We start from the raw sequence: 19,678 nt of genomic DNA, 5'->3' as shown, positions 1-19,678 counted from the left end.
CTCTCTTCTCTAAACGTGTACATGTATCTCTTTATATTTATGTCACAGTTTTATATATTAATACCTTCCCTCTTCCGTTACTGGACACCTAGTCTCTGGCTATTTCATTCCTTTTTGAGATTTGCAGTTTAGCTCAGTAGTTTGTGATTTTTCACAGCAAGATTCCATTCAATGCGACAAATCTTTACTGAGCAGAGGCATCAGACATTTACAACGCATCAGACATTGTTTTAGGCACTAGGAATAGTGTTAAATGAAGGATATAAGCCTTTTAAGATTAGTAGGAGAGATGAACAGGTAAAGATACTAAATGTCCAAGTGAGCTTTAAGAGACTTCGTTTGGTGGTGAAGATAACATCATGAGTATAAGCAGCTTACAGCACTCGAAAATAAAGGACAAAAACGAACAAACCCGTTCAAAGGAAGAATAGGGGAGCAAATGGCCCTTTAGGTACAGCTTCAACCGTAAATAGCCTAATAATCCAACCCAGTGATTATCAAAATATAATCCACAGTATCTGCTTCAGAATCATTTGAAGTTTGTATAAAAAAATGCAGATTCACACCTACTAGAAATCAGAATGAGTGATATTTAAATCTGCGTTTTAAATACACTCCCCCAGGTACTCAAACCATCCAAAAATGTACAATACAGTAGAGTCAAGTTTCGCAGACACCGTTCGAAAGCCGCTCCCTCCTTCTAGCCGGAGGACAGCCTGCGGCATATCTCATCCCTTCCCTTTCCGCCGGGTCTCCGGACCCTGGGCCACACGCCACAGGCTTTCCGGTCAGAGGCATAGCTCAGCTACCTCCCACCTGAGTGCAGCGAACACTCAGCTTCTCAAAGGATTGGGGGTGGGCGGAAAGCAACAGGCCAATCTAAAGGGTGAGAGGCGTAGCAGGGGATGCCGGCAGGGAGATCTATTTGATTGACGTGAAATATGCCCAATGAGAGCAGAGGACAAGTGACGCTTTCGCCTCAATGGGCAGGACGTTAGCGATTTCAACCAATCCAGATCAGGAGTGTCTAGCTTTGTGGGAGGTTTTTGAGACCGCTGAGGGTCGTTGGCGTCTGTCGAACGGCCTGTGGAAGTCTTGCTGCTTTGGGTAGGGGGTTAAAATCGTTCTCGAGAGGAACGTCTCAGTCCGAAGACAAAATGAGTTTAGCTCTGAGGTCGGTAATGAGGAGGCGGCAAGTGCACTCTACACCTCGCAGCGGGCCCCAGGGCGGTTGTGTGTGGAAGGGAAGCAGCTGGAGGCCGAAGCGAGAAAGGGAATGCAGTTTGGGACGAGGGACGGGATCCTTGGTCAAAGTTCCCGGGCCCAGACCTCCTCCCCTTGGGGGCCCTGGTGAGCTCCGCACTTTAGCTGAGGCGGTCATTTCTGTCAGGGCACTGGCTTTAGACCGCCAAAAAGCCGGGCTGTGGTAGTCTTGAGGAGGCAGGGAAATATCGCGAGGTTTCAATGCGCGGTGTTTATGCGAGAAACCGGGAAACCAGGCCTTGGAGCATCCCTTAGTTCAGTGCCTTGTCCACGGCTCCCACGTCAGCCGACCTCCTGCTAACGTGCGTGCTCAGTCGTTTCAGTCGTGTCAGACTCTGCGACCCTATGGGCTGTAGCCCGCCAGGCTCCTCTGGGTGTGGGTTTCTCCAGGCAAGAGTACTGGAGAGGATTGCCCTGCCTTCCTCCAGGGGATCTTCCACACCTGCGTCTTCTGCATTGCAGGCATATTCTTTACCCACTGAGCCACCTGGGAAGCCCCCTACTAACATATTTACCCGTAAATTTTGGAAATAACGCAAAACCTCTGCTCTTTCTCCTGGGGCCCTGCAAAAGGGTATAATCAGAGGCTCCTTTTAGTTATTTTAGTTGGTAATCTCTTAGATTTCCTAAATTTTCTCATTTTACCTTTCATTCGTTTCCAGCCTCTAACTCACTGTTTGTTGCTCCCTCTCCCAACCACAGCTAGAAGTTTTACCGTAAAAGTGTTTATGTAGTTAAGCTTCAGTAAAAAGGAAGCGAGTTCTGAAGAGGGATAATCGTGGTAACCTTGAATGAGATCTACTGTCGGTGGGTTGTGAACTTTTGTCCGGTCAGAATCTTGGGAAGAGAATAACCCCCGGAGTTTCCAAGCTTGTGTGAATTCAGGTCTCTTGTGAAAGAAAGAGCTTTATCATAACCTCATTTGGTCATTTCCTAGTCATCTCTTGCCTTTTTAGAGTAGATTTCAGAGAATAAAAGTCAACTGGTTTTTACATTTTTAAAGTTTATAGAATTCTTGTTTCAAAACTTGTACAAGTGTTGTAAGCCCCATTTGAAAATTTGGAACGCTTATATTGGCACCTCTTAAGGAATACATTTCTAGTTTTTAAAGTAAATTACTTTTTTTACTTTAAGTTTTTTCAGAGTTTGTGAGAAACTGTCTAAATGTATATGCTGAGATTTACAAGACAATTGACTCTTCACCTTATAAATAAAATACCACAAATATTAAGTACTTTTTTGGTGTTTTATATTCGTGGTATGCTTACGTTCATTATTTTGGCTGATTTGTTAATATCAATGGGAGAAATTACAAAAAAGTGCCAAACAGTTTAAAATGTGTAGTCTAACAGTGCCAAAATAGCTTGTAAATTAATTGATGAATTAGACTTTTTTTGCAATACTATTGATAATTCTAAGCACTATAAAAGTAAACCTAATATATAGAGATCAATTGTGAATTGAATTCTTTTTTTTAAACAGTCTATATTGTAGAATGATGAGAATAAGTATGGGTGTTATGTTTTTTGTTGGGGTTTCTGACAGAACTTTCTTTTTCACACTTCTTGTTTCTTCCACAGTAATATTAGTGGGAATAAATACAAAGCTAGGAAGAAGGAAAAACTAGGTCCTCATTTCTTTTAATAACCTTTTAAAACTGTAAAACTTTTCAGTTTTAGGGAGGTATAAATTTAAAGCAGCTTAGTGGAATGAGCAGGGCTTTGACTCATGTTAGGAAATTTCTTTATGTTTTTACAAAATACTTTTTAGAAATTTAAAACATTATTCATTGGCTAATTTTTTGGTTGCATTTTTGGAATTTTATCATTTAGAAGCATATGACAATAGGATTAAGGTGGACTAAACAGACTTTCTTCTTATCATTTCATAGAAATGACCTTGTAGTAGACAAAACAAAGAGGAAAAAAAGAAGAGAACTCTCTGAAGAACAGAAACAAGAAATTAAAGATGCTTTTGAACTATTTGACACAGACAAAGATGAAGCAATAGATTATCATGAATTAAAGGTAATACACTTAAAATATATCTTTTCTATTAAAATGTTTTTCATTTTTGTCTGCTGATTAAAAATGCATTTCTAAATATTTTAATTGAACTGGTTTTGGAAATGTAAACCATTTTAAACATTTACTGTTAAGTGCTATAATATAGTTGAGTAGTACTTGTATCTTTTTAGAAACTCCCTTTCACATGGTAAAATGAATAATATTTTAAATGTAAAAATATATTCCTGTAGAGGGGCTTATTTTTCATTCACATAGTTAAAATATTTGAAACTGTAGGATTTAAACAGTTCTAACCATATTCCTCTTCCCATTGTGTGTTTTTTTCCTTTTTTTGTGACTCATTCATTTCTCAGATTGAGGCAGTGTTATTTGTTTTTTAATTTAAACATGTTAGTAACAGTCTCAACCTATTTTCTCTTATTCAAATGATATAAGTGGTGTCTGGTGTTGATGCAGTGCTAGTGGGGAAAAATATCAGTTTTAAGTTTTAGAATTTTTTATAAAGAATCAAGGGGAAATTGATGTTTAAGATAGTTTGGATCTTAAACTCAGCACAATGAGAGAGGTAGTATCCTTGTGGCTCTTTAGCTTACTTTTCCCTCTGTTTTAGTTACCTAGCTTTGATCAGTTCTTCCTTTATAATGGGCTTCCCTTGTGGCTCAGCTGGTAAAGAATCCGCCTGCAGTGCTGGAGATCTGGGTTTGATCCCTGTGTTGGAAATATCCCCCTGGAGAAGGAAAGGCTACTCACTCCAGTATTCTGGCCTAGAGAATGCCATGGACTGTATAGTCCATGGGATTGAAAAGAGTCGGACACGACTGAGCGACTTTGACTTCACTTCACTTTACTTCCTGTCTCTTCTATTTGTGGCCATTCTTATTATCTTGGTTTGTGGTTTTTTGTATCTGGAACTTCCTACATGGTTTCTCCATTTCCTGTACACTATCATTAGATTCATCTTTCTAAAATTCTTTCATCATGTTATTCATTGCTCATAAATGCTTAGTGGCTCCTCATTGTACACTAGATTGAGTTCAGATTTTTTTCATTTGCATTGAATGCCTCCCACACTTTTACTACCACATACTTTTCTCATTTGCTAACTGCTTTTTTTCCACCTGCTCTTTCCCCATTCAGGTAAGGTAAAGTGCTCTGTTCACTGTGTTCAAGCCTGTTGTGTATTTCTTTGTGTGTTTTAGTACTAGTCATTCTTTTCTAAATGCCCTTCTACTCCACTTCATCCAACTTGTATCTCTCCAGTAAGACTTCTTTAATAATAACATCTCTTCTTCTTTGTTACTATTAACTAGATCTTTTCTTTCTCTAAGTTTGGGATTGTGACTACTTGATAGCAGTAAGTAGTTGATAACTTACTTGATAACTAATCATGTTGAGTAATTCTTATTTTAATTTTTTAATCTCTTCTGTTGTATAACTTTTAATATTTATGCTATGCCTTTTTTAAAAATTTGGTTGTTAATCCTTTGAGAAAAAAATAACTTGTTAAAATTATCTGTGCAGTAAAGTCAATACATTGTACAATATATTCTATAAACACTCATTGATTAGTTTGTCATATTAAAAAAGGGATACATAAAAATGAAAAGAAATGCCATTTAATTTTATTAATGAAGAAAAACTGTCACTGTTATTTTAGAGACAAAACATGTGAAAGAATATGCTTTACTGATATGTTGTCATCTTTTAAGTTTTAAGAACTGAAGAATTGGAATTCACTTATTTTGTAAAAATTTTTTATAATTTGCTTTTCCCTTTTAATCCAAAAGGTGGCAATGAGAGCCTTGGGGTTTGATGTAAAAAAAGCCGATGTACTGAAGATTCTTAAAGATTATGACAGAGAAGCCACTGGGAAAATAACCTTTGAGGATTTCAATGAAGTTGGTGTGTATTTTTACAGTTTTGTAAACACTGTTTTACAAAAGTCTTTGTAATCAACAGTTGTTAGGAAATTATCTGGATACTATCAGTATTTCTAAAATTCTCTGGGTTATGGAATTTTGTCATTGAACATTGCTATATAATGTACATCTTATTTTTGGTGTTTTTTTTGGGGTGCTCTTTCTTTTTTGCTAATTTTCAAAGAAAAGATTTGTAGCTTCACTGTAAATGAGATTTATCATTTTGTCTTTTGCTTTGTTCTGAAGATTTTAACCAAGCAACTGTTGTGTTGCTTGTTACAGGAAGATGTCTTTCTACGTAATGGGTACCTATATTATGTGATAAAACTAAGAATGGTCGAGAAATTATTTTCTTAGAGGAAAAGATAAGATTTGGTGTATTTTTGTTTAGAAAATATTTCCCAAGACTATCCAAATATGTGATTTTCATTGGCACGGTGGGAGAAGAAGAAATTGGTAGCAGTATCTACCAAACTACCATATCTAAAGATATGGTATCTTTAGCCATGTATGAAGTACATGCCTTCAGGTTGACAAAGCATATGAGCAGGGCTGCATACTGTAGATGACCTTGAGCTCAATGAATAAAGTCATCTCTTTAAAGTCACTGGTGGGGAGAAGATTGTAGTAAGGGTGGCAGTTGCTAGACTGGGAGCAGAAGAAAACATTTTAGAACGACCAGCTGGGTCATAATCTAAGCATATTATTATTATTTTAAATGTCTATTCAAATCCTTTGTTCATTTTAAAAAATATTTAATTTATTTATTTGGTTGTGTTGGATCTTAGTTGTGGCATATTGGATTTTTCATTGTAGTACATAGACACTCTTATTGTGTCACTTGGGCTGAGTAGTCGCAGTGTGTGGGCTTTATGCTCTGCAGCCTATGGGATCTTAGTTCCTTGATCGAACGCATGTCCTCAGCATTGCAAGGAAGATTCTTAACCATGGGATCACCAGGGAAATCCTTCTAATATCCTAATACTTAGTTAGTAATAATATTCTAATAATCCTAAATAATAATATCCTAAATAATATCCTAAATAATAATAGTATCCTAATCCTAAATATTTAGTTAGTTTTTGATATTCTAAGAATCTAGGAAAATTCAGCTACACACAGACATATACAAAGAAACCTTTAAGTATTCAACAAGAAGTAATATGAGAAAGAAAAGGAATAGCAATTAGTATGTGTGGAAAAAAATAGATTTGCATCGTTAGTAATTTTTTTCAAATCTGAAAATTTGAACCCAAAGCGAGGAAGAGGGAAATTAAAGGAAAAAAATCTAGAAGACAAAAAAAGCACCACAGAGAAGATCTCCAATTAATAGATGATTATTTGGAAAGGAGCCTGTCCCTTTGGAGAGCATCTTCTTTTTTTTCTCTAATTTGTAGAATTTACTTGAGAAGAGGAATAGTGCCATTTCATTTTCCCAGTATTGAAGCTTTTGGGGTTTATGATTTTAGCAAAAGTTTTAACTGCTGCTACTGCTAAGTCACGTCAGTGGTGTCCAACTCTGTGTGACCCCATAGACGGCAGCCCACCCGTCTCCGTCCGTCCCTGGGATTCTCCAGGCAAGAACACTGGAGTGGGTTGCCATTTCCTTCTCCAATGCATGAAAGTGAAAAGTGAAAGGGAAGTCGCTCAGTCATGTCCAAATCTTAGTGACCCCATGGACTGCAGCCTACCGTCCATGGGATTTCCAGGCAAGAGTACTGGAGTGGGGTGCCATTGCCTTCTCCGAAAGTTTCAACTAGATTGTTTATAGAAACAAGGTTCAGGATACAATAGGAATGATACTACTAGGAAAGAGCTATACTTCAAATAAATTTGGTCCAGTGTAGTGGTTTAGCATGGACATTTTGGAATCAGATTGCCTGGGTTTAGATCCTGGTTTTGCCACCTGCTAGCTGTGTAACTTGGTCATTTTACTTCTCTCTGCCTCATTTTCAGCTATAAAATGGGAATGGTTGTACTATCTCATAGGGTTCTTAGGAATAAATAAGTTAAAAATATGTGAAGTGTTTAACAAAAGAGCCTTAGTATATAGTAAGTTCAATTGAAAGTGAAAGTTGGTAAGTTGTGTCTGACTCTTTGAGACCCCGTGGACTATCTAGTCCATGGAATTCTCCAGGCCAGGAGAGAACTAAGGAGGAGGTAGCCTTTTCCTTCTCTAGGGGATCTTCCCAACCCAGGGATCAAGCCCAGGTCTCCCGGGCACTGCAGACAGATTCTTTACCAGCTGAGCCAATTAAGTGTTTGTTATTACTTAAAAAATTAGTCTTTGTTTTAATGGCTTGAAAATGTGATATATGTGTATTATTGAAGCATAAAAAGTATTCTACTCCATGTATTTGTATTTTTCTCATTACCTTTTCCTGTGTATGTTGACGCTCAGTTGTGTCTTACTCTTTGTGACCCCATGTACTGTAGCCCGCTAGACTCCTCTGTCCAAGGGCTTCTCTTGGCAAGAATAGTGTAGTGGGGTGCCGTTTCCTCCTTCAGGGGATCTTCCCAACCCAGGGATTGAACTGGCGTCTCTTGTGTCTCCTGCATTGGCAGGCAAATTCTTTACCACTAGTGCCACCTGGTTGTAGGTTATTTTAAGCACTATATGAGTGAGAGTGAGTGAAGTCGCTCAGTCGTGTCCGACTCTGCGACCCCATGGACTGTAGCCCACCAGGCTCCTCCGTCCATGGGATTCTCCAGGCAAGAATACTGGACTGGGTTGCCATTTCCTTCTCCAGGGGATCTTCCTGACCCAGGGATCGAACTCAGGTCTCCCAGATTGCAGGCAGACGCTTTAACCTCTGAGCCACCAGGGAAGCCCTAAGCACTATATAATTGCCTCTAATAATTTTATAAAACACATTATTTCATCTTAAGTGGATACAGTTTTAAAATTTTGATTTTATTAGCAGCTGAAGCCAGAGTCCTATGTCATCTCTACCTTTCCTGATCCTCCATCTCTTCTGTGTTTCTAATAGAGCAGAAATACTGGGTTCCTTCTAGAATAAATGTTCATGAATAAACTTCACCCTGACTTTCAAAGATCAACCTTTTCACAGGCTCAGCACATACTTTAGCTATCCTCAGGCCACTTATTAAGAATATCAACTGTCAGATAAAATTTTATTACTGTTTGGGAATAGTTAAGAACCATGTTTTCTCTTCATTTTTTGATTATTTTAAAATAATGACTGACCACAGATGAATATATGTTTTATGTGCTGTGCTGTGCTTGGTTGCTCAGTCGTATCTGACTCTTTATGACACCATGGAGTATAGCCCGCCAGGCTCCTCTGTCTATGGGGATTCTCCAGGCAACCCACATGCCCTCCTCCAGGGGATCTTCCCACCCCAGGGATCGAACCCACTTTGGGACAAATTACTCTGAATCAGAATAGACCCAGGAATTGAATCCTGCAATGATTCCTGGGTTGAGAAGATCCGCTGGAGAAGGGATAAGCTACCCACTCCAATATTCTTGGGCTTCCCTTGTGGCTCAGCTGGTAAAGCATCTGCCTGCAATGTGGGAGATCTGGGTTCCATCCCTGGGCTGGAAAGATCCCCTGGAGAAGGGAAAGGCTACCCACTCCAGTCTTCTGGCCTGGAGAATTCCATGGTCTGTATAGCCCATGGGGTCTAAAAGAGTCGGATGCGACTTTCACTTCACTACGTCGTATTTACAACTATTTACATAGCATTTACATTGTATTAGATATTGTAAGTAGTCCAGAGATGTTTTAAAGTATACAGGGGTATGTGCATAGGTTATATGCAAATACTACCCATTCCAGATGTTGAAATCTGAGGAAAGTCCTGGAACCAGTCTCCCATGGATACCATAGAAACTGAGGGACAACTGTAATAGATTTTCTGTGCTGAGGGTGGTGAGAGTGAAAAGAAAAGGGATGTAGTTAAGAGTAAAAAAGTTAGTAACCTCAGTAATCTAGGATATGACTGCTTGGGTTTAAAGTTTTAATGTGATGTTTTCTAATTTGCTCTATTAAGTGATTTTTTAAAACATATTCAGTGTTTTTACTTAATTTTTTTTAGCAGATGATTTATATACCTCCCCAGCCCTTCCTTTAAGTTAGTCTTGACAATTTTCCATAATAAACTACTTAAAGAGAAACTTTGGTCAAGAATGGAATGAAGTCACAAAACAAAAAAACCCATGAAACAAAACTCAATCTCTGCTGCTTTTAAAAAGCCAACGCTTTCACTAGTTATACTCACACAAAACACAGAACAAGGTTTGCGCCGTGTGTGTCTTCAGTGTTTCCTGGCAGTGGCTCTCCTCCGATGCAAATGGTGGAGCTGCCCCACGCATCCTGCGTGGAAGTCTGCTCATCTTCATATTATCCGAAGGGTCTGGCTGGAAGATTCTAAGGTCTTAAAATCCCAAATGGTCATGCCTCTGTCAATGCCATTAGTGCAAAATTTGCAACAATCTTGGTTGTCCACCTCATAAATAGAGACTTGAGTGATGCTGTTCTGGTGCAGTGTCTCCAGGGCCGTGTTGCGGTCCTCAGTCACGGCCCGCTTGTCCATATTGTGTTGGATGCTCTGTTTGGGGATGTCCAGCTTGGTGACGAAGGTCAAGCAGCTGTGATTGTTCTTGTTAAAGAGCATGGGGCAGCAGTCATGGCCAGCAGCCACGATGCTATTCTCTGAGACAAACGACACACTCAGGAGGGGCAGGAACTCCACCTTTAGGGTTGAGACTTGCATGCTTTTTGAGGCGTTGGCAGTGGACACAGTGCTGTTGTGGCTGACCCAAGCCAGGCGGCTGCCGCTGGCCGAGAAGCTGAGCCCGTGTGCCCTGCCTCCATACTCTGACATCAGCTGACTGAAAGGCATTTTGCCACCCCAGGGCGTACTGGCTGGCTTCTCATCCACTTCTTTAATGTAGGTAGAAAGCACTCTTCATTGAAGTCACAGGATCCCACTGCCAGCAAAACGTTGTTGGGATGCCAGTCCAAGCTGAGGACCGTGGAGCGGGTGGGCTTTTTAACGTGCTTGCTCACATACCAGTCATTTTCAGACTCGAAGTACCAAACAAAGATGAGTCATGCCCTGCTGCCCATGGCGAATCTGTTCTCACTTGATGAAAGTGGCTGCATGGTTAGTTCTCAGGATCACCAGGGTTAGCTTCCAGACACCATCTTTCTGACTCCAGATGTAGGTATTGCGGTGGGCCCCGCAAGTGATGGTATGGTCACCCTTGGGAGCCCAGTCGGGACCTGTGATGTGTCCATTGTGCTCCTTGAGTTCCTGAACTTTCACCCAGTGGCCCCCGTCCTTCTTATAGATGTGGACTTTGTGATTATTTGGGCTAAAGGCGCTTTGGGTATGATCCGTGTTCTAGGCATGAAAGGTGATTGGCTATAGTAAAAACTGATGCAGGGGTATTGTTCTTAGTGTTTTTGAAGCATAGAAAGCTGGGATCGGGGACCTCTGGACGGGCTTGGAGTATTGAATTCGTGGACTCTGGTCAGTGCATGCTCATAGACTCTGGTGGGCACGAGTAGAGGACCCTTAAGTGATTTTTACAATGTATAAGATCTAACTATTTTGAGTGAGTACATTTCTGATAGTATAATTAAGTCATTTGAAAATAGAGTTACATGGACAGAAATTTGTGAAATAGATTCAACCCACCTTTACTGCCTTTCTGTTGATTTATTTTCATTGAAAAAAATATATGTTATAATTCTACTTTGTAGAGCAAGAATAGAACATGAAGGCATGGAGGGGAGTCATCATGAAGTTAAAATGTGTTAGCTGTCCAGAATGATGTGTATTTATACTTCCAAAGAAAAGTTGCATTCTAAGGCAAAGTATTGATAAAAGATTCTATAGACACACAAGTCTGAAGTAACTAACACAATTAAAGCACCATTGGGATAGGAATTTATACATCTTGGAACCCCATCTGTTCCCCAGATCACCCTGTTGCTTCTTTAAGTACATTAATATTTTCAGCAAGCTGCTTTTTTGGTTCACCTGTCATGTAAATTATTTAATTGGTGAAGAAAATTTCTTAACACTTTTTTTTTTTCCTTGTCCTGCTTTTTTGTTGGGACTAAATTCAAAATAAGTTGAGTATGAGCCATAAAGTTAAGTGTGGTATTTTATTTTGGTGTTATGGCTGTATATATGCCAACTCCTTTTTAACTGAATATTTATGAGCTTTGATGATTTGCATACTTAGAGTAATATACTTCAATTAGTTACTTGGAAGACTTTTGTATAAAATTAATGGATAAAAGAAAATTATTGTAGAGGAAAAAAAGAAAATTATTGAATATATGTGTAGATGATTTAACATTATCTTGAATAGGTGCTTATTCTAAAGCTCATTCAACCATATATGATGCAGACAGCAGCATAGCAACAGTTTGTGTGGGACTTGAATTGTATTTTTCTTTTGGGTGCATTAAATATTCCAGTGTTTTCCGTCTGTAAGCCTTTGCAAATTTTTAATGATTCTGTAAACCTCACAGGATGGAGTTATTTTTAATGGCACAGTGAAAATCATAAATGGCTCTTGTTGTAGTGGTAGATTAACATGTAGAATTACTTCAAAGATTTTTACTTTGATATTTTCAGAATTTTATCTAATAACTTAAAAAGTTTTATACCACATATTAAAAAGTTTTGTTGTTGTGGCTATTGATTAAAGACTGTGGTTTTATGAAAATATTAAGCTCACTCTTATTATATATTGTTAAATTTAATATATTAAATAATTGTTACTATTGAGGCCTGAAATTGCTCACATTTAATTTTAATTTAGCTGTCTGATAGTTACTATCTTGCTGAACAGAATGGATTTGACTTTAGAGAGATCTCCTTTCCAGACTTTTTTATTCTTACTACAATCAGATTCTATCCTTTTAGGAACTTCTTTTGAGAAACCAAGGGGTTCTTCTAAGTTATGAAGATACGAGCAGAATTTTCATATACTATCTGAAATTGTGTCTTTATTAATGGTGACAGTTAATTTTGTAAATTTGTTAGGGAAATTTGTTTTTAAGTTGTGTTAAATTTGGAGAACAATCAGTATTACTATTAAGTTTAGCCAGCAAACAATTTTTAGTTGGTTTTGATTGTTCTGTTGGTATGTCATCTCTACAACTAGGTTACGAACTCCCAGACTTGTGTGCTTGATATCAGTGGAACCTAGTACAGTTCTTAATAGTAGACCTTAAATAAATATGGTATAAATATAGTTTTCAAAAATTTGCTTCTGTGTAATATAATTATGCTTACTCTTAAAATAGAATATTATTGTTTAGTCACAAGTTGTGTTTGACTCTTTTGCGACCCCATGGACTGTAATGTACCAGGCTCCATTGTCTACAGGATTTCCCAGGCAAGAATACTGTAGTGGGTTGCCATTTCCTTCACTGAGGATCTTCCTGGCCCAGGCTTCAAACCCATGTCTTCTGCTTGTCAGGCAGATCCTTTACCATTGAGCCACGTGGGAAGCCATATAATAGGATAAATTGTAGATAATGTGAAGGTTAAATTCTAAAATATGGATTTGGCTTTTCTGATTTTAGGTTTTATCTCAGGGATTTTGTACTTTGGTTTGGCGTTTTTATTGCCAAACTACTTTCACAGTTTTAATTCTCATCTAATAATTAGTTGATTTTACAAATGAATGCCTTTGTGACTGTGAAGGTTTACTTTTCATCTCTCTTTAACTATAGTGACAGACTGGATATTGGAAAGAGATCCACATGAAGAAATACTGAAGGCATTTAAACTATTTGATGATGATGATTCTGGTAAAATAAGCTTGAGGAATTTGCGACGTGTTGCCAGAGAATTGGGTGAAAACATGAGTGATGAAGAACTTCGGGCTATGATAGAAGAATTTGATAAAGATGGTGATGGAGAAAGTAAGTTTTGAGTAAAACATATATTCCAAATATTCCTACTTGTACACATAAGTAATTTTTTTTTAAACCAAATGATTTTCAAGACCCTTTGCAAACTGTCCCTTTATTTAGTGTAAATGTTGTTCATTCTGTAATGGGCTTTTTGCATAAGTATCACACATACTTGGCTTGAAATGAAGCAGATCTTTAAAACTAACTGTACAGGTTATAATATGAGGTTCCACACTTCAAGAAAGTATTGAAGTGTGGAACCTCATATTATATTTCTTTGAGGGTGAAATATCTCCAAAATTTCAGCCTCTCAGTAAATTTCATCCTTTAATGCTTTCTTTCTCAACCTTTATGCATGTCTTAAGTTTGAGTCTTCCCTTCAAATATTTTGAAGTTTTATTTCTTTATTTACTGCTGCTGTCCTAATTCAGGCCCTAATTTCTTTGTTGGAATTTTATAATATCATAGCTTCGTTCATTATTTCCTTGAATGCCTGCTGGTACACAGTTCTGTGTGCTGACCAGTGCTGCCCAATAAGAGGCTGATGTTGTCCCTGCTCTTGCTGACTTAGAGTCTCTTGTAGCCTCCTAATTGCCTCCTCTATGCCTCTAAGCCTCTGTTTTCATCCTAATATCATTCTTTTCCTAAAATGCAAGTTTGGTGATGTCATTTTCATATTCAGACACTTATGATTCTTTAGTGCCTATATGAGATCTGTCCTACAACAGCTATCTCGTTTTATTTTCCACTGTATTCTTCCTCTTTTTACTCTAACCCTCACTACTTATATAGTATACATACTTTGACAGAATATATTCCATCCTGTCCTTTTATGCTGTGCCTTTCATCATGCTGTTCTTTAATCTAATTGCCAGGTTCTGTCTGCGAAAATGTTAGTCGTTATCTCAGGTTCATCTTAAACTCCCCAAAGCCTCCCTCATTGATCTCTATTTGTAAATGATGAGATTTCCATTGAGGGCCCATTTAGCGAAACAATCTTTTTTGACCTTTTATACATTGCCTTCTGTTAGTTATATACATATGTGTCTTTTCAATTATATTGTGAGCCACTGAAGAGCAGTATGGAATCATACAGTGCAAAAAGCCTGAGGCTTTGGAATCATACAGGCCTGGATTTGAATTGAATCTCTACCACTTACTTAGTAGCTCTGTAATTTTGTGCAGGTTGTTACATTTCTGAGTCTCAGTTTTCCTATTTACAAAAATCAACTTTAATACCTTTCAAGGTGGTTATGATTATGAAATGGAGATAATTGAACATGCCTAGCATTAAGTGTAAACTTGTTTTCCTTTTTTTTTTCTTTTTCATGTTTATATTCTCCTGCGTTTTCTTGAACGTGATGAGTACTGTGATGTTTATAGACTTAAGTAGTGAGCAGGAGTGTGTGTTACAGTAGATATATGTTGCTATAGTACCAACTATTCATTTTTACATGAATATATATATTTATATGTATATACGTATATTTATATAACCTTGGAAATACTGGGATGCTTCAATAAGGAGGTAAGATAGTAGCAACTGGTTATCAACACAGATTTGTAGATTGTTAGAATTGTGCATTATTATGCTTTCCCATTATATTTATGTGACTATTACTGAGCATTATACAACTTTTCTGGGGCTTTCCGGTTAGCTCAGCGGTAAAGAATCTGCCTGCAATGCAGGAGGCTTGGGTTTGATCCTTGGGTCGGAAAGATCCTCTGGAGGAGGGGATGGCAACTCACTTCAGTATTCTTGCCTGGAGAATCCCATGGTCAGAGAGGCCTGGTGGGCTACAGTCTATAGGGTCGCAAAGAGTTGGACACTACTGAAGTGACTTAGCATACATGCATACAACTTTTCTATTTTTAGTACTAGCTCTTTGAAGAGAATCAACATAATTAGTTATATTTTAAAACAGAGATGATTGAAACTTGAGAAAATTTAAATGACTTCTTAAGCTCTAACTCTAATATTTGGATTTATAATCCACTGCCTTCATAGTTAAAAAATGTTTGTGTCTTCCCTAGCTGTTGATTATTACTCTGAGTTAGCTTTAAATGCGGAGAAGGCAATGGCACCCCACTCCAGTACTCTTGCCTGGAAAATCCCATGGATGGAGGAGCCTGGTAGGCTGCAGTCCATGGGGTCACTAAGAGTTGGACATGACTGAGCGACTTCACTTTCCCTTTTCAGTTTCATGCATTGGAGAAGGAAATGGCAACCCACTCCAGTGTTCTTGCCTGGAGAATCCCAGGGACGGGGGAGCCTGGTGGGCTGCCGTCTCTGGGGTCGAACAGAGTCGGACACGACTGAAGCGACTTAGCAGCAGCAGCAGCGGCAGCAGCTTTAAATGAGTTCCTTTATGTAACATACTGTCTTCAGTGGTAGAGAGAATCTTGGTATATCTGTTTCATACTCCTGCTACTAATGTGTCAAAAGACCAGAGGTATTATACAGTATTATACGGGTAAAACAGTTTGTTTTACCTGTACTAGGTACAGGATTGCTTCTCTAAATAAAGCTGTGGTAATGATATAGAAAGACTCCTTCCCAAGATATATAAACTAAAACACAATAAATCTTTTTGAAAAACAGTAGCAACATTAAAAAACTCCAAGTGGACCATCTTCTAAATAATTATGAATGTTAACATTTGAAGTGAAGTGAAGTTGGTCAGTCATGTCTGACTCTTTACGACCTTATAGACTGTAGCCCGCCAGGCTCCTCCGTCAATGGGATTTTTCCAGGCAAGAATACTGGAGTGGGTTGCCATTTTTTTCTCCAGGGGATCTTCCCAACCCAGGGATCAAACCTGGGTCTCCTACATTGCAGACAGACTCTTTACCATCTGAGCCATCAGGAAATCCCTTTAACATTTATTTAGTACTTAATATATTTTATATTCTGTGCTTATAATGTTACCTTGTGGATTATGTCACTTAATTTTCATAATAGCTTTTGTGAAGTAAATACATTGTTTTACATATTTATGCTTAGGATAGATGAATATATAGATGGGGAAACTAAAGCTCTGAGAGTTTAATAACCTATTCAAGGTTATCACAACACAGCAGAGTGAGATTTAAACTCAAATCTCCATAATGACAAAGAATATGCTTTTAACCATAATACTGTATTGCCTCTTACGCTATAAAGTAAAATATTAGTTTTCTATGTTTATAGAGTTTTTTAAGTTACATATTATTATAGGAAGCAATGTGTTAGTAAAGTATTCAACTGGCACTTCAGATGTTAAAATTTGTTATTTCCCCTCTGAAGCCAGATAGTCTCTAAGGTAATTAATCTACTTAATTTCCCTGAAATTTTTTAATTTTAATAAAATGTAATAAGATTTACCCTATAAAATGACTGATGAAAATTTTGTTTGAAAAGGTAGTGTACAAAAAAATGAAGTGGCATATTTGTTTGATTCAATATATAGTTTATCAAATGCTTATTTTAAGGTAGGCATTATGTTAGAATTATTAAATAAAGGAACTTGATATAAGATAGGATTGATAGAGAAGGTTATAAAACCAAATGTATGAAGGCATCACCGATCCTCCTAATTGTCTGAAAGTCTTACTGAGAACAAAGTGAAGTGAAATGAAGTTGCTCAGTGTGTGAAGTGAAGTTAAGTCGCTCAGTTGTGTCCAATTCTTTGTGACCCCATGGACTGTAGCCTGCCAGGTTCCTCTGTCCATGGAACTCAACAGGCAAGAATACTAGAGTGGGTTGCCATGTCCTTTTCCAGGGGATCTTCCCAACTCAGGAATGGAACCCAGGTTTGTCCTGCAGACAGATTCTTTACTGTCTGAGCCAGCTTTTAAGTTTACTTTTTTGGACTTAAACATTTTGTTTTTAGATATGGAATTATGGAATAGTTTAAAATACTTTTGAAATGCTCCAGTGTTTTGTTTTAGAACTCCATGATGCTTGATTTGAAATTTGAGTATTGAGATTTTACAAATTGAGAGAAAAAGTTTGAAGTTAAGTTTTCTTTCTTAAAGTAAGAAAACATAAGTACTTTTCAGATTTTGAATATTTTAATTATGGCTCTGTTATGCTGTTAAAATGATGTTAGTCAAATCATTCTAAGGCCACTTTCCTTGTGTTGTTTTCCTTAAAAATATACTCTTATTTGCTGTTTTGGTCTAGATGCCTGATTCTAGATTTTTCTAAATCAGGGGTTCTTAAAAGAAGGTGCATATCGATGAAATTGTTCAAAGTTTTAATATATTTTGATTATGTTTTATAACTAGAGAGGGAAAGGGGTAATAGCTGTCATAAGATACTGAAGCGTATTCCTTGAACTGCAAAGGTGAAAAATCAATACTGCAGTTTATAAAATCATTGAAAGTATTTTGAGTTTTGTATTATAGGTTTTGTATTCTGTTCCACTGTCTGTCATACTGTGTTGTAGATGTTTAATATTGAATGCATGAATTGGTTGTTCTTTCTCAGGTTCTGAGCAACTCATTCTTCTTAATTCCTTATAGCTTTTTTTTGCACTGTTTTTTCTTTAACTATGTTTCAGTTTTGTTTTCTTTTAAACAGAGGCTTTTATGTCTGTAAAAGTTCCAAAAACAAGTTGACATTTTTTCTATTTTCATCCTTCATAATTCTAATTTACATGTATGATATATTTAAGCTTATTTATTCAGAAAGTGTTTGTTAAATGAACTAGTGGAATAAAGATTATCAAGAGAGCTTAACCATCTAAGAAATTTAAAATAACAAGCTTTTAAAACTATTTTATTGTGTGTATAAATGATTATGATGGGTTTTTTGTAACTTGGATACTTTAGTTAATATTATAGAATATTTATGTTTATTATATTTTATATATTTTTGTATTCATGAAATTCAATTTAATGTATTCAATTTGCTACAAAGAAGTAAAAGCAAAATACTATGTCTTGGTTTATTAAGAATTTTGTATAATATAAAATTTAAAAATACTTAGTGTAAAATAGTAAAAGTGTTCTCTGAAAAAAATTTGTATTTCTGACTTACATTTTCTTTCTTATCACAGTAAATCAAGAGGAATTCATTGCTATTATGACTGGTGACATTTAAAGAATTACAAGGATAAACACTAAGAATGTTGCAGTTGTCATCTTATATTCTATTTTTGTGCCTGGAGCTGTGTTTAAAAAAAAAAAAATCTTAGTTTGTTTTTCCGAAAGGACCAAAAATAAGCATCTTATGTATTCATATTTTACTACTGTTAAGTTTCTTTATATGAATAGTATTGTTAGTACTCTAATAGTTTAGCTTTGTATTTTATAGTATAGCTTTTATATATAAAGTTAAAACGTTGAATCATGTGGTACACATTTTTTGAAGGTTTTTTATTTAGCATTCGTAGTCACTTTTGTTTTGGTGCATGTTTTTCAGACTTTCTTTAATAAAATGTTTATTTTTTAGTGTATTAAAATTTGGTACATTTTGTTTTATTTTGATTCAAAATGTCTGTTAACTCTCAAGAGTATCTTTCTTAAATCTTTTCTCTTTACACTATTGGTTTCAGAAACAAAAATTGACATACAGATTTTAATATAATAGTACATTTTTCATTACAAGTTTGATATTTGATGTTTCAGTACAAAATGATGACTCAATATAGGCATAATTCCTTTTTCATGAGTCTTTCACTTTGGAGGGAAAAAGTATTGTGCATATAGATTCATTTATCCTCATGTATTATGTTCCATAATACTTTTGGTGTCAACGTAAGTTATGACAGTTAAATCTGGATATTTCCATCTTAAACTAATTGAATACAGTTTGAATCATCTAACTTCTTGACAAAGTGAAAGATGTAAATTTTGGAATTTTGATCTCTTAAGATAATTATCACTCAATTAAACGTCACAGTGGTGAAAATAGGAAACTGTGAGTCACAGAAATCATGTAAGGCTCTGTTTTACTGCATAAAGGAACATTCAGTGATTTGCCAAGAAGCAGTGGTGGCAGATTTTCCAGGTATTGGTGGGTTCTTCTTCCTTATAGAAGGGTATGTTGGGGGAAGACACCTGGTAATGGGAGATAGGTCATAGACAAATGGAATTTATACCCATCTTTCACTAATCACCTGTTCCTGGTGGTAGGAAGAAAGTTTGGTTCAGTGGTGTTTAGGTTCTTGTTTTAAATCTAAAGGAAAGTAATAATTTGAGGCACTCTAAATGTGAGCCTCTTAGAATACTACAGAAAGAATTATCCACTAGGAACTTAGCAAAAAAAATCAGTAAAGAATAATGTAATAGTGGTGATATTTCAGGTAATTATCTAGAAAGCAAGTTAATTGTTCACCATATTAAAATTTAATTTTGAATTTGAAATCAATTGTTCATAGTAGTATAGTGTAGGGATCACAAAGAGCCGGACATGACTGAGTGTCCAGTATCTAGGGCAACAAATAGACTGTGAAATTAAAAAAATTGTATCATAGTGATGAATATGCCTTCCTTGTCTCAATCACAAAATATGTTGATTTCCAGGAAGTTGAAGAATAAAGAAAATGCAGAGTAGAGCACGAACATATAGCAA

At 36.7% G+C, this 19,678-nt stretch overlaps 1 protein-coding gene and 1 pseudogene across 1 annotated transcript; one reads left to right on the top strand and one right to left on the bottom strand.

The window, feature by feature from the left end:
• Positions 1 to 1,074: 1,074 nt before the first annotated feature.
• Positions 1,075 to 18,560, top strand: CETN3 (centrin 3). Its single transcript, NM_001075976.2, is given in 5 exon segments — positions 1,075 to 1,174; positions 3,155 to 3,290; positions 5,078 to 5,192; positions 12,937 to 13,128; positions 18,162 to 18,560. Coding segments are annotated over 5 exon segments (504 nt in total). The 5' UTR covers positions 1,075 to 1,157; the 3' UTR covers positions 18,206 to 18,560.
• Positions 9,572 to 12,920, bottom strand: LOC101904644 (actin-related protein 2/3 complex subunit 1A-like; annotated as a pseudogene).
• Positions 18,561 to 19,678: the final 1,118 nt, after the last annotated feature.

The sequence above is a fragment of the Bos taurus genome, chromosome 7, assembly GCF_002263795.3.
Source record: "Bos taurus isolate L1 Dominette 01449 registration number 42190680 breed Hereford chromosome 7, ARS-UCD2.0, whole genome shotgun sequence".
NCBI lineage: Eukaryota > Metazoa > Chordata > Mammalia > Artiodactyla > Bovidae > Bos > Bos taurus.
Note: the sequence above shows the minus strand (reverse complement) of the source record. Positions and strands in the feature narration are given on the sequence as shown.